The 26,217-nt window shown below is 38.0% G+C and overlaps 1 protein-coding gene across 5 annotated transcripts; it reads left to right on the forward strand.

The window, feature by feature from the left end:
• The first annotated feature begins 453 nt into the window (after positions 1–453).
• On the forward strand, positions 454–25,101 carry elmo2 (engulfment and cell motility 2). Of its 5 annotated transcripts, XM_061042789.1 has the most exons (23): positions 472–554; positions 6,455–6,524; positions 6,821–6,918; positions 7,168–7,208; positions 8,151–8,223; positions 8,318–8,368; positions 9,726–9,895; positions 10,145–10,244; positions 10,692–10,843; positions 11,526–11,604; positions 13,647–13,682; positions 14,040–14,090; positions 15,409–15,531; positions 15,795–15,914; positions 16,017–16,121; positions 16,203–16,311; positions 16,507–16,643; positions 18,157–18,320; positions 18,506–18,618; positions 18,726–18,833; positions 19,003–19,085; positions 19,204–19,281; positions 20,584–25,101. In XM_061042789.1, exons 3-23 carry the CDS (start codon positions 6,841–6,843, stop codon positions 20,782–20,784), a joined length of 2,172 nt encoding a protein of 723 aa, XP_060898772.1. In that variant the 5' UTR covers positions 472–554; positions 6,455–6,524; positions 6,821–6,840; the 3' UTR covers positions 20,785–25,101. The 5 variants fall into 5 exon arrangements, with proteins under 5 accessions (XP_060898769.1, XP_060898770.1, XP_060898771.1 ...); XM_061042786.1 differs by lacking the exon at positions 6,455–6,524 and having other exon boundaries at positions 454–554; XM_061042787.1 differs by lacking the exon at positions 6,455–6,524 and having other exon boundaries at positions 454–554; positions 10,692–10,837.
• The last annotated feature ends 1,116 nt before the right edge of the window (positions 25,102–26,217 follow it).

Consider the following 26,217-nt stretch of genomic DNA (forward strand, 5'->3'; position numbering starts at 1 on the left):
ACTAACATTGACCCTTGAGTCAATGGATGATCTGAGCTAAGCTACATGTCGGGAGATTTGTAGAGCATCATTTTAGTTGGAGGCTCTCAGATTTGGTTTGTTTTTCACTGATATTCACATCTTTGGGGCTTTGCCTGATTTTGTCTTCAGTGATGCGAAGCAAAATGAAAGAAAAATAATATAGACTAATTAAATAATACAATTCACTTCATGAATAACTAATGAATCCTGCATGTAGTTAGGCCTATTTTTTTAAAAATTAAAAACAAATCATTAGTTATCATTCCTGTCAAAACGCTTTCTCAGAAAGTAGGTACATAAGGAACAGTACTGTCGCAACATCCCCACAGTACCAGCCTATTTTGGGGGGAAATGTCAGTTTGAGTGAACACTAATGATGGAGATGAAGGGCCTGCCTCATTAGCAGCCGGTGAAATTTACACTATGTCCCGCCCACAAGGCGTGGAATCGTGTCTCTCTTTCCCAAAAAAACTATTCGACTGCAAAGGAAGAGAGGGGGATACCGAGAGCATCATCGATGGCCCAGTTACAGGGTGAGTAACACTGAGCATCGACACTAGCAGCTACTTAAGGAGCTTTCAGATCAATTATATACAACCCTACCCTGAAAGTAGAATCAGCGAGAACACTGAACAGCTGCCGAGAGACAGGCTGCATCATGACTGCAATGGAGGAGCAGACAGAGACTGGCTGGATCACTGAATAACACTGGCCACCTTCAGGTTGATGGCGTGTATTGGGGTGTCATAGTGAGTCTGCTCTTAAGTCACTTTAAGACAAATGTCATTGTCAGCTGCTGTTTAATATAGCCTACCGATTTTATAACGAGCGATAATTGATTTTGCTACAATGTTTCAAAATAAAGCTCTTGCTTTCTGCTTGTTCCCTTTGGTGATGATCGCCGAAGCCCAGCCTGGGCGATCACCTATTCAGGCCTTATACCTTTTTTTTTTTTTTTTAATGAGGTTCAAATAAGCGTGTTGTGACCATAAACTGAGTGTAAATATCCAGACAGACTCTCCAGGCTTACGGTGGACTGTAAGATGATGGCTGACGGTCAGTCTTCTCATACGATAGCAGGCTGATGTTGTCGCATTTCTTACGCTGAGTCTGTAAATTTGTCGCAAAAGGCTAAAACTACACAATGTATCATCTTCAGAGGTTAAAGACAAAAACGTGTTGAAGATGTTTTTCCTCACACACGACACGGACCAGTCAATTCTTAACAGGCATAACAAGAGGGGGCGCCACTCCGCATATTTAACAAGCTAACTAGCTGTGAGAAAAGTTAAGACGCTTCCCAGCTTTCATGTGTTAATGTTTCGTTTGAAGCAGCCTTGACAGCAGAGACCCAAAACCACATTTATTAAAGAAATAAAATGGCGTCAGAAACATCCGGGTCGTGGTGGAAAGTAGACGGTCGGGGACAGAAGAAATTGGGAGTGTTTGGGAAGAAAGCTCGAGCACCACAGCGTGGGATCTCTTCAGGCTCGAGCTCCTTTAGCAGTTGTTGCTACGCTACCACCACCACCACCGCGCGTGCAGTCTCATAACTGTTGCTAAGTGGACAAACCTCCCAATAGCCTACAGCAGCCCAATTCCCACTCACACACCAGTTAGATGAAAAAGAAAGGGGCACACCAGCTGTACGATATAGAAAACCACCTGCAGAATGTATCTCTTGTTTTATTATTTCTGGAATAGAAAAATAGAAGCACCCTTTTTATACAATATGAATACAGGACAGGAAGAGCTTTGTAACAGCACATGCATTGATAGGTTATTGCAAATGTATCATAGGCCATTTATGCATGCATTGCATAAGATGTAGTGCTGTTGTTCTAAATAACAGCACAGCTGATTTGGTTATAGGCATTAGGTTGAAAACAGCCGTGCTGATATTCAGTACATCATCCCAGCCTCAAGTTTACATTCAATCAAATGGCACAACTCTATCTTCAAAGAAAAATCTTAGACATGTATAAAGGATTTTGAGGAGATATTTTATTCAAGACAGAGACTGAATTCCCTGATAGATAATGGTGGCAATTAGACGAGTCAAGTAATTACTTGACTCGTCTAATTTAAGCAACTTACTGAAGGAAACAATATTGTTTATAAGCAGAGTCAGACAGTCTTGTGTCTAAAGAAGAAGGTCTTGCAGCATGCTAACTTCCTTGTAACCTCAAGAACAGTTATTAGTCAGTAAGCCAGGGAATAGGCCTACAGATCAAAAGATCAGACAGTGAAAGGGCACTCATTTACAATTTTGCAAGTTATCAGGAGCTCCTTGAAATCTAATCTGACGTGAATGGTGAGCCAGAGAGGGAAGCTAGGGTAATAAGTCCATGTGGTTCAATTGTTTAATTTTAGTTCGGACTCTGGCTGCAGCAAACTTAAGCACATCAAAACATCACAATATTAGATGACAAAAGATCTAAATTGGGGTCCATGCATCAGCCATGGACATAAGAGAGCTAATTTTAGCTATTGGTGAAAAAAAAAAACAGTCTACTTTGATGTATGTGCTGATTGAAAGAGAGGGTTGGATCAAAAGTTACACCAAGGTTATTGGCTGTCAAACTTTTTACAAAAACACTGTTGTCAAGAGTTGATCAAACTGGTGTCTTTATTAAGCAGCGTCAATGATCAGCATCCATTAATCAGAGGTCAGGAGCAGGATATTAACTCATCATTTAGAGCTGACTCCTTCACTCTGTCATGTCCTAAGAGAACACCTGGACAGAAAAGAGTATTGTTACATTGTTTTGCCATGCTGTGTACAGCGGTAGAGAGGAGACATAGGAGGCATATTACTTGCTGCCATGTTGTGCAAAGTCTTGCATAGATATTAGGGTTGGAAGTGATTAACTAAATAAGCTACCATTAACAAAAATTACTGCAGTGAACATGTTGCAGGAGATACATTATGTCACTTAAATATGTTACCATGTATCTAGCTTCATTTTGACACTTATTTTTTCGTAGTGATGCATTAACAGCCATCTCTGCTTTTGATTTTGAACAACGATTTATGTGGCTTTCAAGATGTATCTTCTTCATTAATATGTGTCGTTGTACCTGGCTCCCGGCAGTGTTATTGTTATTGCTCTGTGGCTGCTAGAGATTGACAAAAGGAAAAATAAATTTGTGCCCATTTTATTGCCCCCCAGTACAGAAGTACAGTTTCTTAGTTCTGCTATCCGAGGGTGAATTCACAGAAAGGATAAATGGGAAGTTAACAAACAAATGGAAGGATTTCAAAACTTTGCAGGAGCACAACTTTAATACTTTTAAGATAGCTCACCACAAAGTGTACAGAAAAAAAATGTGTTGATTAAAACAGAACTGCTCAACCCCTTTAATTATATACTTTTTTAAATTACATTTTACCACAATCTGCTCTTGCAAGTTTAACCTTTTTTTTAAGCTTCTGTGATATTTCAAAATGAACTCATGGAGGATAAATGATTAAAGTACAATTAAAGTACAGTCATAGTTTGCAGTTCAAAAGATGCTCTATAATGTGTAAGACTTGTAGATGATAAATTATGAACATCAACATGCTGAACAATACTCATCTCTATAAAGAACAGACAATGTGTTATGTCATCCATAACAACTTCTATATTACACTGCCTAACATTTTAGTGAACTCCGAAATGAGTCAGTGATGAGGTTCAGATTAGTCTCAGAATTTGTGGAAAACATTCAGGTTATTTTTTATTTTTTTTGGAATAAGTACAAACTTTTTAGCAACACAGACTCAGAGTTCACACATTATGCCATGTGATCGACAGTCTGCGTGAGGATGTGGAGGCGGTGCAGGCTCTTTATCAGATGGCTTCTTGCTTGAATCTGAATCTAATTGGCAGTTTTCACTCGCTATCATTTTCAGAATCCACCTTAATTTGTTTAAACTAGTTAATCACATATATCCTTCATGCTATGCTAGTCAACTCTATAATTTGTGACTAATTGGTGAAAACATTTCCATGCAACGACCCTGTGATTCAAAGTTGTTGAGATGAAAGGAGACAGGCGTGTTTATTATTAAAAGCACCACAGATTAAATTTTCATTGCAATTCTGAGACTATTCATGATGAGGCGCACGCAGCTGAAGTGCAACGGTGCACCAACATCTGACTGTGTTCTGTCCCGTTTGATAGCAAAATGTCTTTTATAAAAGGAGAGATCATCAAAGAGCTACTGCTGATATAAACTCAGAGCCAACATATTTATAGAAGCAGACAAACATTCAGTCTTTGAGCTGCAGTGCTGCTTGTACTCCATCACTTTTTAATCTCCAGGGAAGATGGCTTCTGGTTCATGCTGGTTTCATGATGGCTTTTTTGTTCAACCCACCAACAGATTGTTAATGATTAAGATCTCTTTTATATGAGCAGCTGTGAGCCGCACAAAATGTTTTTGATACTGAAAGAACCCTGGATGCAAAGAGCCATATGGAGAACAGCAGTGTCTTTTTCTCGGTTTCTATTTTCTCCTGATCACCAGCAGGGCCAAACGGTGTTTCATGCTCACTTCATGTCAGAGCTGAGGAGATCATTTTCTGTTGCTAAAGATCGTTGTATGCTGTCTCCTGTCTTTCTCTTGCTCTTGCTCTTGCTCTTGCTCTTGTATTTTGGAGCATTTGTTTCTAATAATTGGAATAAGTTTAAGTGTAAGTGTGTTTGTGTAGATAATAGAGCCCCACCGATTAATCAGCCAGCCGATAATATCAGCCGATATTAGCATATCCAGTGACTATCAGTATCGGCTAATTTTATCACAGATATTACGAGATTTATTCACCAGTCAAATGGCTTTCCATTTGTTTTATCGTATTGAACTAGCAGTTCTCGTTCTGGTTTTGAAGAGCAGAGTGTGCTATATGAATAAAAACAAGCATCACCACCCTGTGTTGAGTGTCGAGCAGTGATGAACGTACATGCACAGTTGCTCTCCAGTGAAGTGACCCTCTTGTCTTCATTATATATCTTTTCCACAAGTGTTTGATAACTTCTATTGAGGGATCAACGCGATAAATGTGTATATCTTTATCTAGCTCTACTGATCGAAGATAGATCTAAGAAAGATATCGGCCGATATATCGGTATCAGGTCCCCATTACCGATATTGGCACCTAAAATCCCATATCGGTCGGGCCCTAGTAGATAAAAGTCATGTGTTTTTGCAATGTTAGAAATCAAACAGTTGGTCAAAAAATAAATAATAAAACTGTATATTGATAGAGTTAGTGATCAAATGTTCCAATTTATTTGTTTTGATAGTTTTCTCATTGTATTGTGGTTAGAGATAGTGGCCTTATTATGAAGGTTTCTTGATGTACTTCCTGCTCAAGCAATGCTGGATTTTTTTTTGTTTAGCTTTTTCACGATAAGAGCAGCATTAGAGTTTCAAAACATGATCATAATATCACAGTATTATGACTTTAATTTAGTAGTTAAAGAGTTGTGAGAAAAGATAAGCATTAAGATGACTAGAATAAAGACAAAGTATGATCAAACAAATCTACACACCAAATACTGTTTGTCTGCCTGTTACACACAGATCAATGACATTTAAAAATATGTAAGTAAGGTATAAAATTAAGCTTACTTTATTTGTACCTGTAGGTAGATTTGGTTCATAGTGAGTGAGTCGTTCCTCCTTTAAACAAAATCAACAGCAGAGGACAAAACATGCAAACGTGATAATACTCCTCATTAATAAGAGAGTAACACTTAGGACAATCAGGATAGAATAACACAACAGTAAGAACACGATTGGAATAAGAATATCTACCATCAATCAGTTAAATCCTGGACAACAAGATAGAAATGAGCCATCACTTCTGATACAGGCTAGATTCTCTTCTATTGACAGCCACAACAAAAGACTTGCATACAAAGTTGTGTATTTTAATTATCCACAACAGTAACACAGTTAGATTTTCTGAGGTTGTATATGAAGCAGAAACCATGATTTTGTTTGAACAATTACAAGTAAAATGTCACAATTTCCCAGTTTGGGATCAATAAAGTAATTCTATTCTATTCTAAAGTTAAAAGAAGAAAGATGTTACATAAATGGGATGTAAAGAGATTTGATATGTATACAGCAACAATAATAATAATACTTATGTCAAGGGCAATAAAAGGCAGTAAACATAGAGCATGGCAGACAGAAAGCAAAAGCCAGTCAAGACGTGTGTGTGTATGTGGGTTGTTGTTGGGTTGTTTTGTAAAACAGTCATGCTTATCGATTGGTTCACTGACAGATTCAGTTCAGAGAAGAAAGGGAGCAGGGATAAAACAAACTGAGCTTTGGGGCTTTGAGGGAGAAAAAAAAAGAAGGGTTTTCAGAGACGTGACTGCAGTGTGTGTGTGTGTGTGTGTGTGTGTGTGTGTGTGTGTGTTTGTGTGTTCACAGAGGAGCTGACTCAGAGGTTTACACAGCAGAGCCTTGAGAGTGATTGACCCCCTTGACACTTCAACATTAGGTGACGTACAACCTTCAGTGGATTTTATTCTGAAGATTATCAAATATAACTCAAGAGTGTTTGAACTCAGCCAGTCCAACAAAGTTGAAATGCTGTTAGAGTGCAGAATGAAATATTTGAATGAAATTCTGAAAAGGTGTTTCAGAATTTGTAATTCATAATTGTTGTGGTATTTATTTGCAGAATCACAGTTAAATCTACTTCAGAGCTCAAATGAATAGTTACAAGTAAAAAAGTTGTTTGCCTTCAGGTGAAGTTTTGTTAAAGTTGAAACTGTTTTTCTTTTTCTTCTGTAGCTTGCTATCAGTCCACAGCCATGCCGCCACCAGCTGACATTGTGAAGGTGGCTATTGAATGGCCTGGTGCTAACGCTCAGCTCATAGAAATGGACCAGGTTTGTATTTGCATAAAACTTGACTTTTCATATTGATTATTGAAAAGAGAAATTGGGGAATAGCTTTGAATTTAAGAGTCATTTGTTTTAGTTGCACAGCATTAAGGAAAGTACTTCACGGGTAGTCATAGTACATGACGCTTAGTGAGGAATACGTTGAAGAAATACAATTTTGCTTTTGAAAAGTATCCCATTGTTATGTGTTGTCCTTTTGCATGTTTTGACTGTTGTTGTTTTTTTTTGTTGCAGAAAAGACCTCTGTCCTCAATAATACGGGAAGTATGTGACGGGTAAGCATTACTCACACATTGGATATTGTCTTTCTGATTTTGAATGTCTGACTTTCTGTTCAATAATAAAATGATTGTATAATGGCATCACGTTTTTTGTAATATGTCTTTTCTTCTAGTTTCACCTAAATAACACAAACGCTTTGATTTAGATAAGATAAAGAAATTAGAAGAATTGCAATCAGGGTTGTTCTCTGTTGGTTTGAATAGAAGATTAGTGCAGTTACATGTTACACATTTCTTTGTGTTGAGCCTTGTGAATTTTTATAGCAACAAAAAAAACATCAATTAATGTCTTAAAGACTCTACTGTATGTAGATGTCTGTGGTACCTATTATTAGATATTTTTAAACATTTGCCGTTCTTAATTAAGAGGTTAATTAAATGTTTTCACTTATTAGATGTAAGATTTAAAAAATAATTTAAGGAAAGGCAGCTGAAGCTAGATCCTTTTGGGGTTATGTAGACCCCAGCGTTAACATGGCCGCCCTGTGGGTTTGAAGACACAGATACTGTGTGACTGTTAATACCTTACATAACCACGATCATCAATCACTTCTCTTGTTTATGTGTTGCCGGTTCTTAACTTTACTCTTGTCTCTGTTATTTTTTTCACCAACTATTTTGTCTTGTACTTTAGGGATTGAATTTTGTTGTCACCCCTCCACCCCGTGGATGTATCTGCCCACTGCCTCCCATTTGAAACGGAACATTTTTTTTGCACTTTCCTGTTGACACCCACTGAATAGTTCTCCTCCACATTCTCTCTGTATTGACACTCGCTGGAGGGACTGATCGGACTTTCAACAGCATTTTTGTTTCAGCATAGAGTATGCAGCACTAAACTTTAAAGTTTACTTGTCGTCCCACTGCTTCTAGAGTAGGAGTTGAATAATTGACATGAATTTTATTTCTGAACCCACCTCATCTCTTTGTATTCAGCTGGTCTCTGTCAGGCGCTGAGCAGTTTGCACTGCGTTACGCTGACGGCCCTCAGCTTTATATCACTGAACAGGTGAGCTTGAACGTTTTCATCCTGAGCTTCATGCAGAGCATCTATTAAAAGCTGTTGAATCTGTAGAAACACAATCTGTTTTATTATCTTACAGAGCCGAGGTGATATTAAGAACGGGACCATTCTTCGATTAGCAATATCACCTGTGAGTCACCTTTTTCCTTAACTCTTCAGTTGTGTTTTTATTGTCATGTTTTAAAATTGCGTTTAACACAAGATACAGTGAACTGTACTCCGAGCAACTGCTGTTACACAATTGTTGTTACTGGTTGCTGTGGGTTGAAAAGCCCCTAAAAATCAAATTTTTAGTTCAGGCCTGTTTTTTTTTTTAGACATGCTTCTCTGGACTCCATTGTCTGACTGTCAATGCAACTTAGTGGATGACCACTGCTTTGAAAAGTATACAATTAGATGATGTGATTTGCCATGGTTGATACCAGCCTTTAACTGGCTCAATAATAATGTATGATAATATATTCTTCCTAATCCCACCCTGCCTCAAAGTGCACTGTAAATACGACTAACGCCTCCACCACCAAAACACCAAAATTGCTTCCAAATGCAATATGCATTGCAGCAGAAAAGTGATGTCAAATAATCAAACTGACTGTAGTTAGCATCTTCCACAGTTTACAGGCTGACTTTGTGGTTCAACTTTAACCATGTTTAAAGCAGTTGTGTTATGATGCTCTGCATCCAGATTATAAACACTAAGGTTCTTAAAGGTCACATATTATTCTTCTTTTCAACAACTTGAACTAAGTCTCAGAGCTCCCCAAAAAATGTCTGTGAAGTTTCTTGCCTAAAATCCACTCCGATCCTGTATGTTATCATGCCTATAAACCCCTCTGTTCCAGGCCTGCTCAGAACAGGCTGTTTCTGTGTCTGCAGCTTTAAATGTAAGCGAGCTGTATCTGGCCACACTCCTCCAGAAGGGGATGTGGCTTGGACTTTCTTGCACCATGCCCAATTGTTTACTGTGAGAAGACAGACTCAGAGGGCAGAACAAATAACTATCTGTGGGAGTGTCACCCACCTGGGGGAGGGGTTACCACCCTTTGTTATGTCACAAAGGGAAAATCTACAAACAGACTGTTTGAGCACACATTTTCTGAAAAGTGGAGCCTGCTAAAGATGGAGAGGATGGACTTTTCTCATAATTGTAGACCAGCTAGGGTCACAAATTAGTGTTAGAAAACCATGGTAAAGTATACTTTACATAACATGTGACCTTTAATGTTACAGTTTAAAGTTCTCCTGAAAGCCCTTTATCGTCCTGTCAACAAAAATAAGCATTTTGTAAAAGAGTAGAATTAAGAGGTCAAATGTTAACTAAATAGGCTTTACAATCAATTCCTGACACACATATAAATAACAGGCTTGTATTTTCAAACATTAAAAAATGTCTTAACGCGCTCTGAAAGCATATCAAGACAGTAAATAAGTGTTTTATAACAGAATATACCCACAGTTGTATTTAGACAGATTTTCTTTTTTGACAGGCTCGTGCTGCACGTCAACTCCTGGAGAGGATCCAGTCCCATGGTATTGATGCTCGCCTGGAGGCTCTCAAAGAGCTTGCTAAGCTGTCTGCAGACCCGACCTTTGCCACAGAGTTCATCAACATGGAGGGCATTGGGACACTCGCACGTCTTGTAGAGAGTGGCACCCAGTGAGCACAACATTTGTTTTTCTGTGGTCATTGTTCTCAGATTGATGACTGTGTGAAGAATCATCAGTTACACGGCATCATCCTGCATTCAGTGACTGAAATGCAGATTAATTTAAGTCCCTGCTACTGAGGCCAAAGTTATATCTGACTTTGCTTTTCTATACTTAATTTTGTTATTGATTTCTTGATTTTAAGATATCTATAGATGATGTGAAAAAGTGTGTACTTATTTTTCTTTTTATCCCTAAGCTTTGGTGAAATGCTGGCCTTTACTCTCACTGCCTTCCTGGAGCTGATGGATCATGGCATTGTGTCCTGGGACCTGATCTCCCTCTCCTTCATTAAACAGGTACCTCCTCCTACAATGCAGCCATTAATCAGAAACATTATTCATTCAAAGAGAGCCCTTTGGAGAAACCTCCATTCTTCATTTCAAGGTCTATCTTTATGCCATTTTCTTCATTCACTTCTGTCCTTTTATGCAAACACGTTTATTTATTTACTTGATCTTGCTGCCCTCCTACATTAGGGATGTAAGTGGGTGTTGTTGCTTAGCAACATCTACCATTATGTGAAGCTCTTTCAGTGTACAGTGTCTAGTTTTCTGCTGAAAACTTTCACATGACCTTGACAGTCACTTAGTGGGAACATTTTCAAATCTTTGCTTGTACATTTAGATTGATTTTTTCTTTCAGTGATATAACTCGACATTTCATCATGTGGTCCCTCAGCTCTTGTTAGGTTGACACAGCAAAAGATAATTAAAATGCATCTGAAGGTCTCTGTCCTCACTCAGATTGCAGGCTATGTTAACCAGCCGATGGTGGACGTCTCTATTCTTCAGCGCTCTCTCGCCATCCTGGAGAGCATGGTGCTGAACAGCCACAGCCTCTATCACCGCGTGGCTCAGGAGATCACCGTGGGACAGCTCATCGGACACCTGCAAGTGTGAGCACACACACACGCACAGGGGCTTAACGCACTCTGAAATGGGGGGCATTCAAGTGAATGTAGCAGTGTGGTGTAACATAAGGATTTTTTTGGGAAGTTTTTGATTTAGAGGGGCAATTCAGGATGCTTCTGAAACCAAACTAAATCCAAGGCAGTTGTCTTAAAACTTGAAAAGATGAAACAAAATCAACGACACAGCTCATAGCTCTTTGTTCCCAGGTACTCATCTTAAAAAATAGGTCACATGTTTCTTATTTATATGAATAAATTCTGAAAAGCTGTGGTGAGGTTTAACAGCAGCTGGGTGTTTTTTTTTGCTATTAATTTCAGGATAACATTTGGGTAAAGGTTAAACAAAAAGAAGCTGAGGTAGTTATGATGACTCTGGCAACACTTTTGGAATCAGTTATTTGTTTTGTTTTTGTTTCTTTTATGGTAATGAAGATTTTGGTAATGTCCTTTCAAAGTTTTAAGATTTAATGACTTGCATCATTAAAAAAGAAGATTCAAATTAAAAAGCCAGTCTACGTTTTCTTCTTACAAACTTTTGCCTTTTCTGATTGGCTTCCAAAAATCCTCGACAGGCTAGGATCTAGACTAGTCTTTTAAATTCTGTATGGAGATCAGTTGTGCGTGATGCTTCTAACTGGATGTTATGTGGATTGATATTTTTCTGTAGGTCAAACCAGGAGATCCAGACCTACGCCATTGCCCTCATCAATGCTCTCTTTCTGAAGGCACCAGAAGACAGGCGGCAGGTCAGAGTGTGCTCTAATAGAGAAAAGAACATATAGATAGACATAACTTTAATACTCTTCATTTTCCATCAAACATTTCACTCTTTAAAAAAATGTAAACATAAAAGACTGACTTTTATTCACATTAGTCATTGGGTTCTTGGTGTCAGAGAGCTGCAGATATTGCCTCTCTGAATGTTTGCAGCTATAGGGTAATTACTAAAGTGAGTCTCATGAACAGACGTCTGTCTGCCAGCTGTCACGTCTTGGTTTCAATGTGGCATGAAAAGTGATTCAAACATCCAAATAAACTGAAATATGAAAATAAGCTGGATAGAAATGTCCCAAATGGATAGACCTACATTCTGATTCTGAAATATCTTTGTAGCATGACCAAATTAGCAAAAACTAAAGGATGGAGTACTCCTTTGGATGTCTGTCCGGTCTGTTACTCATCACTGTCATGATGTGTCATCTCTCTGTGCTGCGCTCACCCTGCAGTGATAACCTTTATCTGCTTATATAGAGAATAATCACACTGCAGTCATTCAGATTCTTGTCCTGTGTGTGTGTTCTCTTTTATGATCACAATGCAAAATGCTGAACTCTAATTACAAGATATAGAAACGTACTTTTACCATAAAAAAAAAATGTCTGATTGTATCAAACAGACTTACTCTTAGAAAATCAAATAAGGAAGTAAATAGGAGGGGGAAAAAAGAGGTGGAAATAGTTCAGGAACTAACTAATTACTTAGAATTCAAAGAGAACAGGATAAAACTGAAAGGTATAACTTAAAACATTTGGAAAATATGTCTTTATATGTGTTCTGTTTTGTTTTCGGAAATCATTCTCCAGTAAAAAAAAATAAATAAATAACAAACCTTAGTCAATTTAAGTCTTTACCATTGTCCTACTATATGACAGATGTTTCTGTTTATTACAAAATAATGAATAAAATGTGACTTTAGGAACCAAATATGGAAAGGAATCTGTGTGATGGAAATACAGAGATGAGAAAATAAAAATATGTTAAAGAGAGAATGAAGCAAATCCAGCTTATGTGTGATTTTTACTTTTAATCAAATGTTCTTTGTTTATCACTTTCATTCATTAGATATCACTAAATGACATCTAACGGGTTATATCAAGAAACAGAACAGAACAATGACTTACTTTGAAAGATGTTTGCTTCAGTAGTTTTATCGTCAGTGGTAATTTAACCATCATGTTTGGACAAATTCTGACCATTACATGGATACTTGTAAAATTAAAACATTGAAACATTTACATTCCTTCATCAGAAACTTCACCAAGTTGAAAGTGCTCATAAAAAAATGAATGGAGTGTTTTCCTTCATTTTTACAGGTTGTAACATTTGCTTCTGTTTGTTTAGAGAATTCAGACAGCTGTTTGTGAACATGTGTTTACCTCCAGCTGCTGACCACTGGAGGGCGAACAGAGTCGGTCGTTTTGAGTTAAATACAATACTGTAGATAGACATTCAGTACATACTGAATAATACTGTTGAGTTGATATTAGTACAAAACACATGTTCATAGTGCATGATGTACATTACAGTGTAGCCTTTAAAAGTTTAGATTTCAGGCTATTTTTTCATACTTTCATTGTTTTAGAATATATATATATAAATGTAGAGTTTTTAATGAGGTGACTTGTTACAAAAAAATAGTTAAACAGGCAATTCATTTTTGCATTATTCAACATATTATTTTGCCTTGAAAATTACAAAACATCTGGACAAAAGAATCTTTTGATGGATAATGGTGGGTTAAAGATCAGCGTTTCCTCTGTAGAATTTCCTGTTTAAAAACTTCAGTACACCAGTTGGACTTACTGATCAGTTTTTGTGGTATATTATTCTGCTTGTAACATGTGTCATGGTTACTTGTCGTTTTGATTTCACATTGTGTTGTTTCATGTTGTTATTCTTTTGCATGCTGTGCTGGTGATGTATTTCTGTATCTCATTGTCTTGTGTGTGCGCTCTTTGTTCCCATCACTGTTGCACCCACGTCCCTCCTCCCTCCCTTGTACCTGTAGGAGGAGTACACTAACCCGCTGGAGCAGCACCTCACTGTGAGTACACGTCCCCCTCAGCATCCCATACTGTCCTCTTCACCCCACAACCCTTCTCCTACCTCGCTCTCCTGCTCTTTCTGTGTCATAGAAAGCTGCTTCCATGCCAATTGAGACTCATTGCTGCAGCAGACAAGCAGAAGTTAGACCATGATATGTGTTTTTTTCAGAAAATGTAAAGAAAATAGAAGAAATGTGGTTTCAAAGGGTTGTAATATTTAAAAACTAATTGTCAGAAAGTCCCATTGAATGTAGGCTGTTTATATAAAGGTACTTCAATGCACTTCTTTTTCAGTGTTGTTTCTTCCTTTGTCTGACCTGCTCATTAAACTGATGTAACTCTTTATCTCCTCTCAGGAAATGGCAAGCACGTTGGCTCAGAAACATCTGCGATCCATCATCCTCAATGTGAGTAGCGATTCTGAATTGCAAAAAGACAATATATCTGGAAATCTCCGCTGCACATCAGAGTCAACACACTGCTCTACTTGCTGTTGTAGGCTTAAAGATGTCTGAAATGTCCAGGTGTGAAAGGAGAAATGGAGTAGTCCCCAACGTTTGTAGTTTGAAATTAGTTTAAAACACTCAAACTTTCTGAATATACACAGATGTTTTCAACCTCCCTTAAAGGTCACATATTATGCAAAATACACTCAACCAAGTTTTTTCCCACACTTATGTGTCCCTTTGTCTACAAACCTCCCAACTATGAGAAAAGTCCATCCTCACTGTCTTTTGCCTGCTCCACTTTTCAGAAAATGTGTGCTCAAACAGTCTATTTGGAGATGTTCCCTATGTGACATCATAAAGGGCGGTAACCCCTCCCCCAGGTGGCTGACACTCCCACAGCTATGTGTTTGTTCTGCCCTCTGAGTCGGCCTTCTCACCGTAAAAAAGGGCATGTTGCAAGAAAGCCCGAGCCACAAAGCCCTTCTAGAGGGCCGTTGTTGAACACAGCTCATTTGCATTTAAAGCTGCAGACACCGAAACAGCCTGTTCTGAGCAGGGCTGAAATAGAGGGGTTTATAGGCATGCTAAAATACAAGATAAGAGTGGATTTTAGGCAATCAACTCTACAAAAACACTTACAAAAACTTGTTAAAACATACTATAAAATGTGACCTTTAAGATAGTTCTATGTCGACGTTTAGTGGTTGTTGGAAGTTTCCTTACTGAGACCGGCGGTTCAGAGAGTGCACAGATTTGCTCCCTTGCAGAGAAGTGACGCAGAACCAGCAAATGTGATGTGGCAGGAAGTCCATGAAGTGGAACAAAAATCTGCTCTGAAAATGATTCCTTTTGGCACGGAATTCCTCACTGGACTGGTCGCAAATGTCACTGAGCTAGACTCTGCACTCCTGCTCAAGAAGCAAGGAGACAACCTGAAGATGATCTAGAGCTGTCAGCCCTGAGTCTGGACATAGTTAGTGACAGCTGTTTACCTGCGCTCACATTATTTTGTTTCTTGTTGTGTTGCTAGATGCAACAAATATTATGTATTTAGCTGCATCAGTCGATAAAGATGATTGGCATAGTCAGCTTTGTGTCTTGAGGCTTTGGAGGATTTACCGAAATATTCAGATAACCTTGTTTCCCTTCAGTGGAGGAAAACAGTTTATGTTTTCTCTTTTTTGGGGGGGGGTATTTCTTTTGTGCTGCAGTAATATTTGCATGACTTGTCGTCCAAATAGAGGCTGTTTTCTTCCCTTATTCTCTTCTTTTCCAGCACGTTATCAGAGGAAATCGACCGATCAAAGCAGAAATGGCCCATCAGCTTTATGTGCTGCAAGTATTGACATTTAACCTTTTGGAAGAACGAATGATGACCAAAATGGATCCTAATGACCAGGTAAAAGTGTAGATAATAAATGTGCTGTTTATGCCTTTGAGTATTTCCATAATGACATGTAATCTTTTCAAACTCTCTCCTATAAAGTGGAATTCAATGCATGCTTTGAAATGTAAAAGACTTTTACAAAGCAGGTAATAAACTGCATGACCTGTGCATTAGTGTCATGCATACCATAAGTGTGCACTATTATTATTGGCTGCTGCTTTACTGTTAACTACGCCCCCAGTATACTGATGACATGTTTGTTTGCTGTGCTCCAGACTCAAAGGGACATCATTTTTGAGCTGCGTAGGATCGCCTTCGATGGAGAAAATGACCCCACTGGTACAGAAAAAAGAAAGGCCATGTACACCAAGGACTATAAGATGCTAGGGTTCACTGTGAGTCTTCACTCTCCATCTCACAGTCCTCTGTGATTTTAGTTAAACTGTCTGTGTAAGCAGATTAAAATAGAAACACTGCTTTATTTTCTCTTTTTCTAGAACCACGTGAACCCGGCAATGGACTTCACCCAAACTCCTCCGGGCATGCTGGCTTTGGACAACATGCTGTACCTCGCTAAGGTTCACCAGGACACGTACATCAGGGTTAGTTCTGGCCTCAGACGTGACTTAGCTCATCTCACAGAGGTGGTGGCAAATCCTAACATGTCTTCTCGTCTCTTACAGATTGTTTTGGAGAACAGCAGCCGCGAGGACAAGCATGAATGTCCGTTTGGGCGGTGTGCCATCGAACTCACTCGAATGCTGTGCGAGATACTGCAGGTCGGAGAGTTGCGTAAGTACACCTTCAATTGAAGGTGCTCTGCTGTTGCTCTGTAATTTACCCACAATTCAAAGATTGATCCAAAATGGAATAATGCAATCAGTAATAGCGGTATCACACTGGTACGCCAGCCTAAAATAGTTTAAAAGACCTCTCATGCTATTTTGTTTTCATTTGAATAAATTGAAAATCTTTTCCTCCATGCAGCTAATGAAGGCTGCAATGACTACCACCCCATGTTCTTCACTCATGACCGAGCATGGGAGGAGTTCTTCTGTGTCTGCATCCAGCTGCTTAATAAAACCTGGAAGGAGATGAGAGCCACAGCTGAGGATTTCAATAAGGTCTGATATAAAAGCACTCTTGTACAGTTTCTTTTTGACACACTCATTTTCATATAAACATGTTGGCTTTCACACAGACCTCACAAGTAGATATTTTTACAATATTGGCTAAGTGTTGACATAATAGAACTTGATATGTTGAAGATGAATCTTCCGGTGTTCAGAGCAGTAAAAGCCAAACAGTCAGATATCAAAAGTGTGCTTTCTTAAAGCTACTTCAAATCTTACATGGGAACTGAAGAGAGAGGGATTTTGTCTGGATTAGGATTTAGAGTATCAAAAGGCTCCGTGATCAGGCAAAAAAAAATGGCTACTTCAGTGAAATTATAAATTCAGATTAAAAAAGTTATCAGTTAAATTAATATGGAAATGATGCACAATTACAATTTCTCCCTCACTGGCTTGTTGAAGTGAAAAAATGCATTTGGGCGGCTACAATTCAAACATTGATGGTCCTTAAACAGAGACAGAAAGTCCTACTGACTTTGGTGATCATCCGACTTTTGACTGTATCCAGGGCGACAATGATATCTGCAAAGCCAATGATACAGTTTGTGATTACAGTTCATTATCTCAACAGTTTTACACTAAAATAATAAAATATTAAAACTGGACCTGATTAAAATAAAACATTGTGATAATGCTAATACTTTTCATTACGCTCAAATATTACTGTGCTTAGAAAATACTTTACAGAGCTACCAGCATGGCTGCAGCTGCTAGCTGGCATTACATCAACTCTCTTAAATCCATTATTTAATCATGTTTTTATTTAGCTCCAAATCCCAACATATGTTATTCACCGACACTACAATATAGAGCAGGTAGACTGTACTCTTTATATCAATATTTACAGAAACTCAATCTACAACTAACAAGTAGCTTGTGACAGAAGAAAATCTTCCATAAAAAGGCAGAAACCTCGAGCATTAATAAAACTCAGACAACTTAATTTATCCCAAAGAGCAGTTCAGTTTTTCTACTTTACATGGTCATTACTTTGTCAGATATTTATAAGAGTCTTTGAGGTAGTTTCATTGAAAGTGTAAACATTTAGCTTTCCAATTAAATGAAAGATTCTTTCAGCAGACTGTCAACAGTCACTACCCAATCCCCCCCCCCCCCTCAGAAGAGGTATGCTTGTTTAAATTGTGAGTTATGTCACTCGTCACATTTAAACACGTAAAAAAATGTTTGTTTGACTGTCATAATCTTCCGCTGAAAAAGAAAGCTGAAAGAAACCTGGATTAATAAATAATACATGATGCTTATATTCTTAATGCTGTCGGATTCATTTCAGTGTTCCTTCATGCTCTCTTTGAAACATCTTCTCATGTAGACATTTATTTAAATATTGTAGTCAGGGAAAGATGACTGACAATATTACAGCTGACAGTGATACCTTTGCCAAATAATGAGAATACCAAACCCCTCAGTGAAGCACATCTGGTATGGTTTTGTTCCCTTTTCCTCACTCTTTCTATGTACATGTGTGTTTTTAAAATGTGACCAGGTGATGCAGGTGGTGCGTGAGCAGATCACCAGGGCTCTGGCCATGAAACCGCCATCTTTAGACCAGCTGAAGAACAAACTGCGAGGCCTCAACTATTCTGAGATTTTGCGTCTGCGGCAGTCTGAGAGAATGAGCCAGGACGACTTCCAGTCCCCACCCATCATGTCAGTCATACTACACTATGTCTGTTGTCCTGTTGTATTTTTTTTCTGGTTAATTATAGTCCTTACTTTGGTCGCTTCTTAATTCATTTCCCTAAACCTTGCTTTGTCCCCATGATAAATATTCTGGCTTTGTTCACATTTGTATGCAAGAGTGCTTGTTGCTTCATGCTGTGTTTGTGCTGCAGTGAGCTGCGGGAGAGAATTCAGCCAGAGATCTTGGAGCTCATCAAACAGCAGCGACTGAACCGGCTGTGTGAGGGGAGCTGTTTCCGTAAACTGGGGAACCGCCGAAGACAAGGTACATGCAGTATCAATAAAATCACTCTGTAATTTTCCAATTCTGAGGGAGCGTTGGTGATGTTGATTATCAGCTAAGCACTGTGTTCCCTGCCTCCTCTTTTGCAGAGAAGTTTTGGTTCTGCAGACTCTCGCTGAATCACAAAGTGTTGCACTATGGGGATCTTGATGAGTCACCTCAGGGTGAAGTGCCTTTTGAGCTACTTAGTGACAAGAGTAAGAAACTCAAAAACCTTTATTTGTCCAAGTGGCTGCCAACTAATGACTTTTCATTTCAATTTCAGTCAGCACACATGATTATACATTCTTCAGGCTTATCTGTACCTAGGCTGAATGTGATTTATCTACCAGTAATTATCAAGTTTTGTGTTTAAACTTCTCCTAGTCCCTGTTTCTGATATCAAGTCTGTGGTGACCGGGAAGGATTGCCCTCATATGAAAGAAAAAAGTGCTTTGAAACAGAACAAGGTAATATAGTTTTTTTCATTTTTATTATTCCCATTCTAGTCATATGGCTTTCATTTTCATTTTTTGCTGCCACTTAGTGTATGATCACTGTGTTATTTGTCCCGTTTGTTTCTCTCAGGAGGTGCTGGAATTAGCTTTTTCTGTCCTCTATGATCCAGACGAGACCCTCAATTTTGTCGCACCCAACAAGTATGAGGTAAGCTCAGCAAAAGTGACATCTAAAACTGAACAATTCAATATTTGTTATACCTTTGTGATGTGGAAATGTGTGGCTGGACTTTCCTAAAGGTTACATTACAGCATTTTTTTCAGCTTTCTGTTCTGTTCACTCTCACTGACCAACCAACCTGTCCTGCAGTTTTAGCTTAAAATCAGCCCACAGTTGCTATGTCGTACCAATCACCAGACAGACACAGTAAGCAACTAGCTAACATTTGGCTGCTAAGGGCGAGATATGTCCCTGAGGAGTTTTTTTTGTTTGTTTTCTAGTCCCAGTTTCACTGTTTTGGTTGAACTTTTATGCTAACCAAGTAGTTTTGTGATTTCTATCTATAAATATATATTTTAAAAAAACAACAACAGAATCACCGTTGATTTCTCTTCAACAGAGACAGGTAGCAACTTGCTAACTCTTAGCATCCAAATAGCCAAAAGAAAAACACAAGGATTTTATGTAAACAGAGTTAATGGGGGAAGAGACATCCTACTTAACAGTTAAATATACCAGTGCTTTACAGTAATCATGCCTTCTGGTAATGGACTTCACCCAGTAATTCAGTGAGCTACTTTATAAGGAGATAATATGTCAGCTTTGTGTTTAAGCAAGCAGCAAACATCCTGTGATGAAAAATGAAGCGGATGCAGAAATGCATACAGTACATCTGTAGTTTCTTGAATGTCCACTTGACTGCAAAATGAAATTAATCTCTGTTCAGTCCCATCATAAAATGCTATTTTTTACAGCAAAAATAAACAGCCTGGTAGAAGAATCAAATTTTGTTTAAATCGCTCAATTCTTTGTACAAACTGTAGATGGGATGATTTTTTTAAAATCAAACTCATCTGTTTTGATTTTAAAGAGGAATATTAGTTATGCATGAATTACCATAGATTTGGGCGTAGCTGAGTTGACTGACAGGAGGACCCATTGTAGCTGTTTGACCGTAGGTATAAGGCCCACCTCAACTTCACCTCCTCACGTGTTTCTAGATGGATCGAAAGTTAGGTTGAGAAAGCATTTCCAATATGGCGCCTGATATCGCTGGGTTCAGTAACCAGCCTTACGTTTTCAGTTTGTTTTGCTCCCTCCTTGTGGCCAAAAGGAATAAATCTGTTCAGACTCCTCTCTTGGATTGCATTTTTTTGTGCAGCTGCCAAAAAGAGAACAAAAATCTGCACAAGCCTACTTTTTCAGTATTATCCCTTCCATGGCACAATGAACTGTAGCACACTATTCGTAATCTTCATGTGTGTACCTGTTTGTGTGTTTTGGGAACAGTACTGCATCTGGACTGACGGGCTGTGTGCACTGCTGGGTAGAGAGATGGGCAGTGACCTGACACGCAGTGACCTAGATACTCTCATCAGCATGGAGATGAAGCTCCGCCTCCTCGACCTTGAGAACATCACAATCCCAGAAGCCCCGCCCCCTGTACCCAAGGAGCCTAGCTCATACAACTTCACCTACAACTACAGCTGAGATGTTTGCGTGTGTGTGAGTGTTTCGGTGTGCTTATGTGTGTGTATGAGTGTGAATGTGAATCTGAGTTTGCTCTGCATGTGTGTTGTCAAGTGTTCTCCATCTTTTGATGAGTTTAGCTGCAGATGTGTGCAACAGACGAAGGTTATTTTGGATTTTTGAATTCACTTTTCAGAACCCTGGAGAGTCTGTCCATGTGTCTGATGCTCTGTGGTTTGTCAGATGTGTTTATAACTCCACAGGGAGTCGAGAGGTCAGCGTACACTACAGAGCAGCACTGCTGGAGCTAGTAGACATTCAGTGAGTGAATTTAGCTGTGCAGTCTCCAGGCAACAATGATTTTTATTCCTCATTCTTCACTATTTAAAGGTATTAACCTGACTCTAGTGAGGGATTATGTGCCTGAGTTGGAAACGAATGAAACAATTTTAAAATCTACCAATCAGTTTTCACACACGTATATTCAGACAAATAACTTAAATTATTCAGTGTCGTCTCCGCGGCAACAGAAGACCAAAATCCATGCCAAACCATTCCAGTTTTAAGACAGCGCTGACTTCTGTTGATTTCACAAAACAGATGAAGAGAGTGAAGTGTTAAACAGAGCACAGTGAACAAGCTCACACACCACACACCTGTCCCTCACTAGAAGTCACTTTACTAAAGGATAGTTGATGTCACAGAGGACAGAACATGATGTTTCAGGTTTAAACCGTCTGTGTGATCAGTGTATGTTAAGAATCTGATCAGTGGTTCAATATTTGACTCCGACGGAAAGAAATGTGGTGCTGAAAATCAGTGACCAAGAGAGCTCGACGTTTAATTTCAACTCGGTTGAAGCAGATACAGATAAGGGAGAAGGATACTCCCTATTTTCTCACCACGTGTTTGTAAGTTATATCACGTTTGTTTTACTGAGCCTGCAGTTTGAAGAAAATTGATTACAATGATCAATAATCTGAAGTCTCCAATTTTTAAAAATGATTTTGGGGCTTTATTTTCTTCATTGATAGGATGGCCAAAGACAGACGAGAACAGTGAGGAGAAGAGATTGGGGTAGTGTTAGGTGGGGGTCGTTTCTGCTGTAGATGTTCAAGGATGAAATCGCGAAACAGACTGTGGATTATCTTAGATTTATTCGGCCGAGGTCAAACAACAGCCAAACACGAACCGCTGACAAAGTGTTCATCTTAACAGTGTTGCTTATATTCTGTTAGAAGGTACAGCCCTCAAATTCCTTTCTATTCGGGTATACCTCTAAAAGGCTAGAAAAATGACGTGACCATGATCTGTCAATGTCACACATATACATTCCAGTCTTAGCGAACGTTGTTTCCTTTTAAGTTCACAACATATACTTGGCTCCTATCCAAATATAGATCTGCTGCTATGAGAGTCATGTAAATACTGTTCCATCTACACAGACCTAGAAGAAGGATTACTCTTAGATGGATACAGATTGAAATGGTACATCCCCAAAATTACTAAGATGAATGAATTCATGAAAATTTGTACTAACAGATAGATGTGTAGATATGTTTGTTTTTATGTTACGGTAGAAACCAGCAAAGAGTCAGATTTGAATCTCTGACAAAAGATGATTAAGGCAACCTACTAAAGACTTGCTTGAACAATTGAGAATGAGTCAACATGATTGCTAATCCATTGTCTGTTGTTGAACTATTCTTTAAGAACACTTATTATAGTGATAACTATATTGTTGTAGTTATGACTCGAACTCATTGACCAGACGTACTGCTCGTGTATGTGAGTGTTTTTTGTGTGTATGTCTGAGTGTGCAGGATTTGTGTGGGTTTGTTTGTGTTTGGAGATGATACTTGATATAATGAACATGAAGTCGATGCTCATTAAACGTTTGGGCTCTAACATGTGACACGAACAAAAAAGAAAACATGAATGAAAGAACTATTTTTGTTCAATCATACCCTCTCTCAAACTCTCATTGTATGATTTGTGTAACATCAACACTAGAATTTAAAAGCAGTATATGTTTTAAGGAATTTAAAATGGTTTAACAGATATATGGAAGCTTTGAAAAGTACTCTCTTCTGAGTACTTCAGAAAGCCTTTTAACAGGTATCTAAACTTGTGTTTGTGAAGGAACAGTGTTATATAATTAGAGAGTTTACAATTATTAACATGTTGTCTTTAAGATTAATAATAAAACGATGTGTTAAAAGCATTCATTATATGTGTATATGAACTGTACACAGCAGGATTACAAACACAAATGTTTTAAAGAGGTCATAAATTACATGAATACATGTGAGAAAAATCTGATATTAATTTATATTTTTTATACCAGTCATGAATAATATATAGGAAGTCTTAACACTCTTCTTTGTTAACAAAGATATGATTTAACACTTCAAATATCCATATATCTGCTACAACTGTTATAACTTGTAATTTAAAAAAGCCTTTATTCATTGTTTATATACTGCTTCTACATTCTTCTTTTGTTTTGGGTTTTAAAGAAGTGTTGTAGTGTACCTTATAAGGATGTTTGATACAGGTTTCTTTAAGTGAAACATCAGATTTTAGGCTTGATCTCAGACATTTTTCTATCACACTAGATGTACAAAAGAGCAGCTAAGTTGGCCTGTTTTCATAAATATGGCAGCCCACGAGCAGGAGCAGGTGAGAAACAGCTGAGCAAACCAGTTCTGCTGATTTCTAAATGAACAAACAGCATCATGTTCTTTGTAAACTGTATTAATAGCTATAGAAATATTGATTGATGTCATTTTCTAAGTGTTTTTTTGCCATGCCACTAAATGTCCTGTCACCTTTTACAAAAGTTCTAACTACAACATTCATTTGTTATTGCAGTATAAAATTATATTTTTGTAAGATTGTCCAATCCTATCAGCTTTGACGACAAAGGGAATGGAGCTCTCATTTTCTCTTTATGTCACTCTCTGCAGTGCGTTCTATATTCTCCTAACTGTGCAAGGACATTTCACACTAAAGAACAAAGTTTTCTCCTCATGAGTCACATTTTCATACCACAAGCACCTCATATCATTAAGGAATGACACCCACTCCAGCACCTAATGATGATGTCAATGTTAATGTTTATTATACTGCTGATGGGAATGATAAAACATTTCTCCCTATCTAAATCGCTGTTGATGCTGTCTGTGAAAATAATTTTCAAATAGTGTTTTCCTGTTAATGTTGGAGGTGTTAAAGGGTCCCTGGGGAGTTTTTGACCCCTCAACAGCACAGTAATAAAGCTCTGAGATTAAGCCACCCTTTAACTTCAATACACTGAACCTAACAGTGTTGTCATATCTGTGCCAAAGTGGGTTATTTAACTTCACTGAAGTCCCTTTTACACAGCTAGTTAAATGTTTTGCCTGAGCTAGCAGTGGAAGAAGTTGCAGATGCATAGCGAATTGGTGTGAATGTAAATTTTAGAGCCGGCAGGAGGAAATAGCGCTGTGTGTTTGTGTAAGTGAGCTGACTTTCTTGTTAAGCCATACTGCCTGTTTTGCTTTGTAACACTTTGTAAAAATGCACACTAAGACAGTAATATTGGTCATATGTAAGAGCATAAAGGTGGCTTAACGGTGGAGCTTCCCTACAGTGCTGTTGCAGAATCTCTTCGTATACAAAGGGATATAAACACTGCTGTTCAGTCCTGCCAGCTCTGATCTGAACACAGATGTCATTTTGCCTGACCACTTGACCTCCGCTCCTTTTACACAGAAGGGGAGGTGTAATGGTCTTTTATTACAGGCTGTGTAAAATGGACTCGTGATACACAGCAATGAACTAAAAACAATTAAATATGGATGGAAACAGCATTTGAAATACTTAAAAAATTGCCAATCAAATGTTTTGTATGTAGAGGCACCCAACATTATTTTAGTCTCAAGGGTATACACAAAGCTTTATAGTGCGTAGAGCTGAATGTAAACATAACTATTGTTTACATAAAAAACCCCACAGGGTACCTTTAACTGCCTAAAAGGATTGTTTTATATTTGAGGAGAGGTTCTCAGAAAACCGCAGCTGAACTAAACTATATCAATGGCACAGTGAGTGAAAGACTGTCGCATTGGATGTACTAACAGTATGACTTGAAGTTTATGGTACTCTTTTACATAACTTGCTAAACTATTTATTTACACTTGCTAGTGATAGTAAAGAATGACATGTTGTTGAGGAATAACAACATAAACTCTAAATATGGTATACATATAGATCATTGTATGTATATACTGTATTGTGTTGCCTTATTGAAGAAATGTATTATGTTTTGTGTGAATAAATACAACGAATACTGTTGACTGTTTGTAGTGATCATTGTTCCATCTGAAGGTTGATTTATGAAGCTCTGGCGGAAAGTTAAGAAGACTTTTTATTTGCAAGCTCGGTCTGCTGTTTTATTCCCTGCATTCACTCATCTGTCCCCATGTTTTACTAACAGGAGTTTTAAAAGTTGAATTGTAGACTGATGCACACTCATGTGTCAAGACAATTTAATGGGTTGGCCCCAGTTGGAGTTTTGTTAAATATACAGTAAGAAAATTCTCTGTTAGCCAATTGTATGTTCTGTAGGCCTATGTAAAATATGAATTGTTAAGGAACTAGTAACTCTGGCTCTGAAATACAGTAAATCTAATGACGCAAAGTAGGCTACTAATAACCTACAGTACTGAATCAGGAAGGATTTAACTATAATGTTGTATACAATGGAAAAAGAGAAGTAAAGTAAAATGAAAGCAGGTTTTGGGTTGTCATCAACATGTATGTTATAATTAGACTACGTCTTAAATTCTGATCTACAACAGTTGTACTTCTGTTTTAGGAATTGTACTAGATAAATGGGAAAAAGATTTTGCAGATCTGTTCTCGAGGTGCAATGATTCATTTGACGATGCTTTCTTGAAGGAAACAATTAGCTTAAAAGAGGTAATGGAGTCTGAAATGTTATCTGATGTAAATAATAGTCATTTTTCAGTAGAGGAGGTAAAAATTGTAATACATAAATTCAAATTTAAAAAAGCTACCGGAATTGATGAAATTTCAAACTAAGTACTTAAGTCTCCAAAGGTGTTCAGTATATTATGAGTTATTTCAGTCCTGTTTTGCTAATGGCATGGTTCCTACTCAGTGACACAAAACTATCATTAAACCAATCCCTAAATCTTCAAAAAATGATCCTAGGATACCAATCAATTACAGGGGTATAAGTCTTATTAGTTGTATGTATAAATTGTATTCTTCGATTTTAAACTGCAGACTAGTTGACGACCTTGAGAGAACGGGTGTGCTGGTGGATGAGCAAAATGGATTCAGAAAAGCTAGAGCATGTATTGATCATGTATAAGTAGTCACCTCAAAAATACGTGCTAGAATGAAGCAAAAGAGATCAACATTTGCTTGTTTCATTGATTTCAA

This window comes from Labrus mixtus, chromosome 7, assembly GCF_963584025.1.
Source record: "Labrus mixtus chromosome 7, fLabMix1.1, whole genome shotgun sequence".
Classification (NCBI taxonomy): domain Eukaryota; kingdom Metazoa; phylum Chordata; class Actinopteri; order Labriformes; family Labridae; genus Labrus; species Labrus mixtus.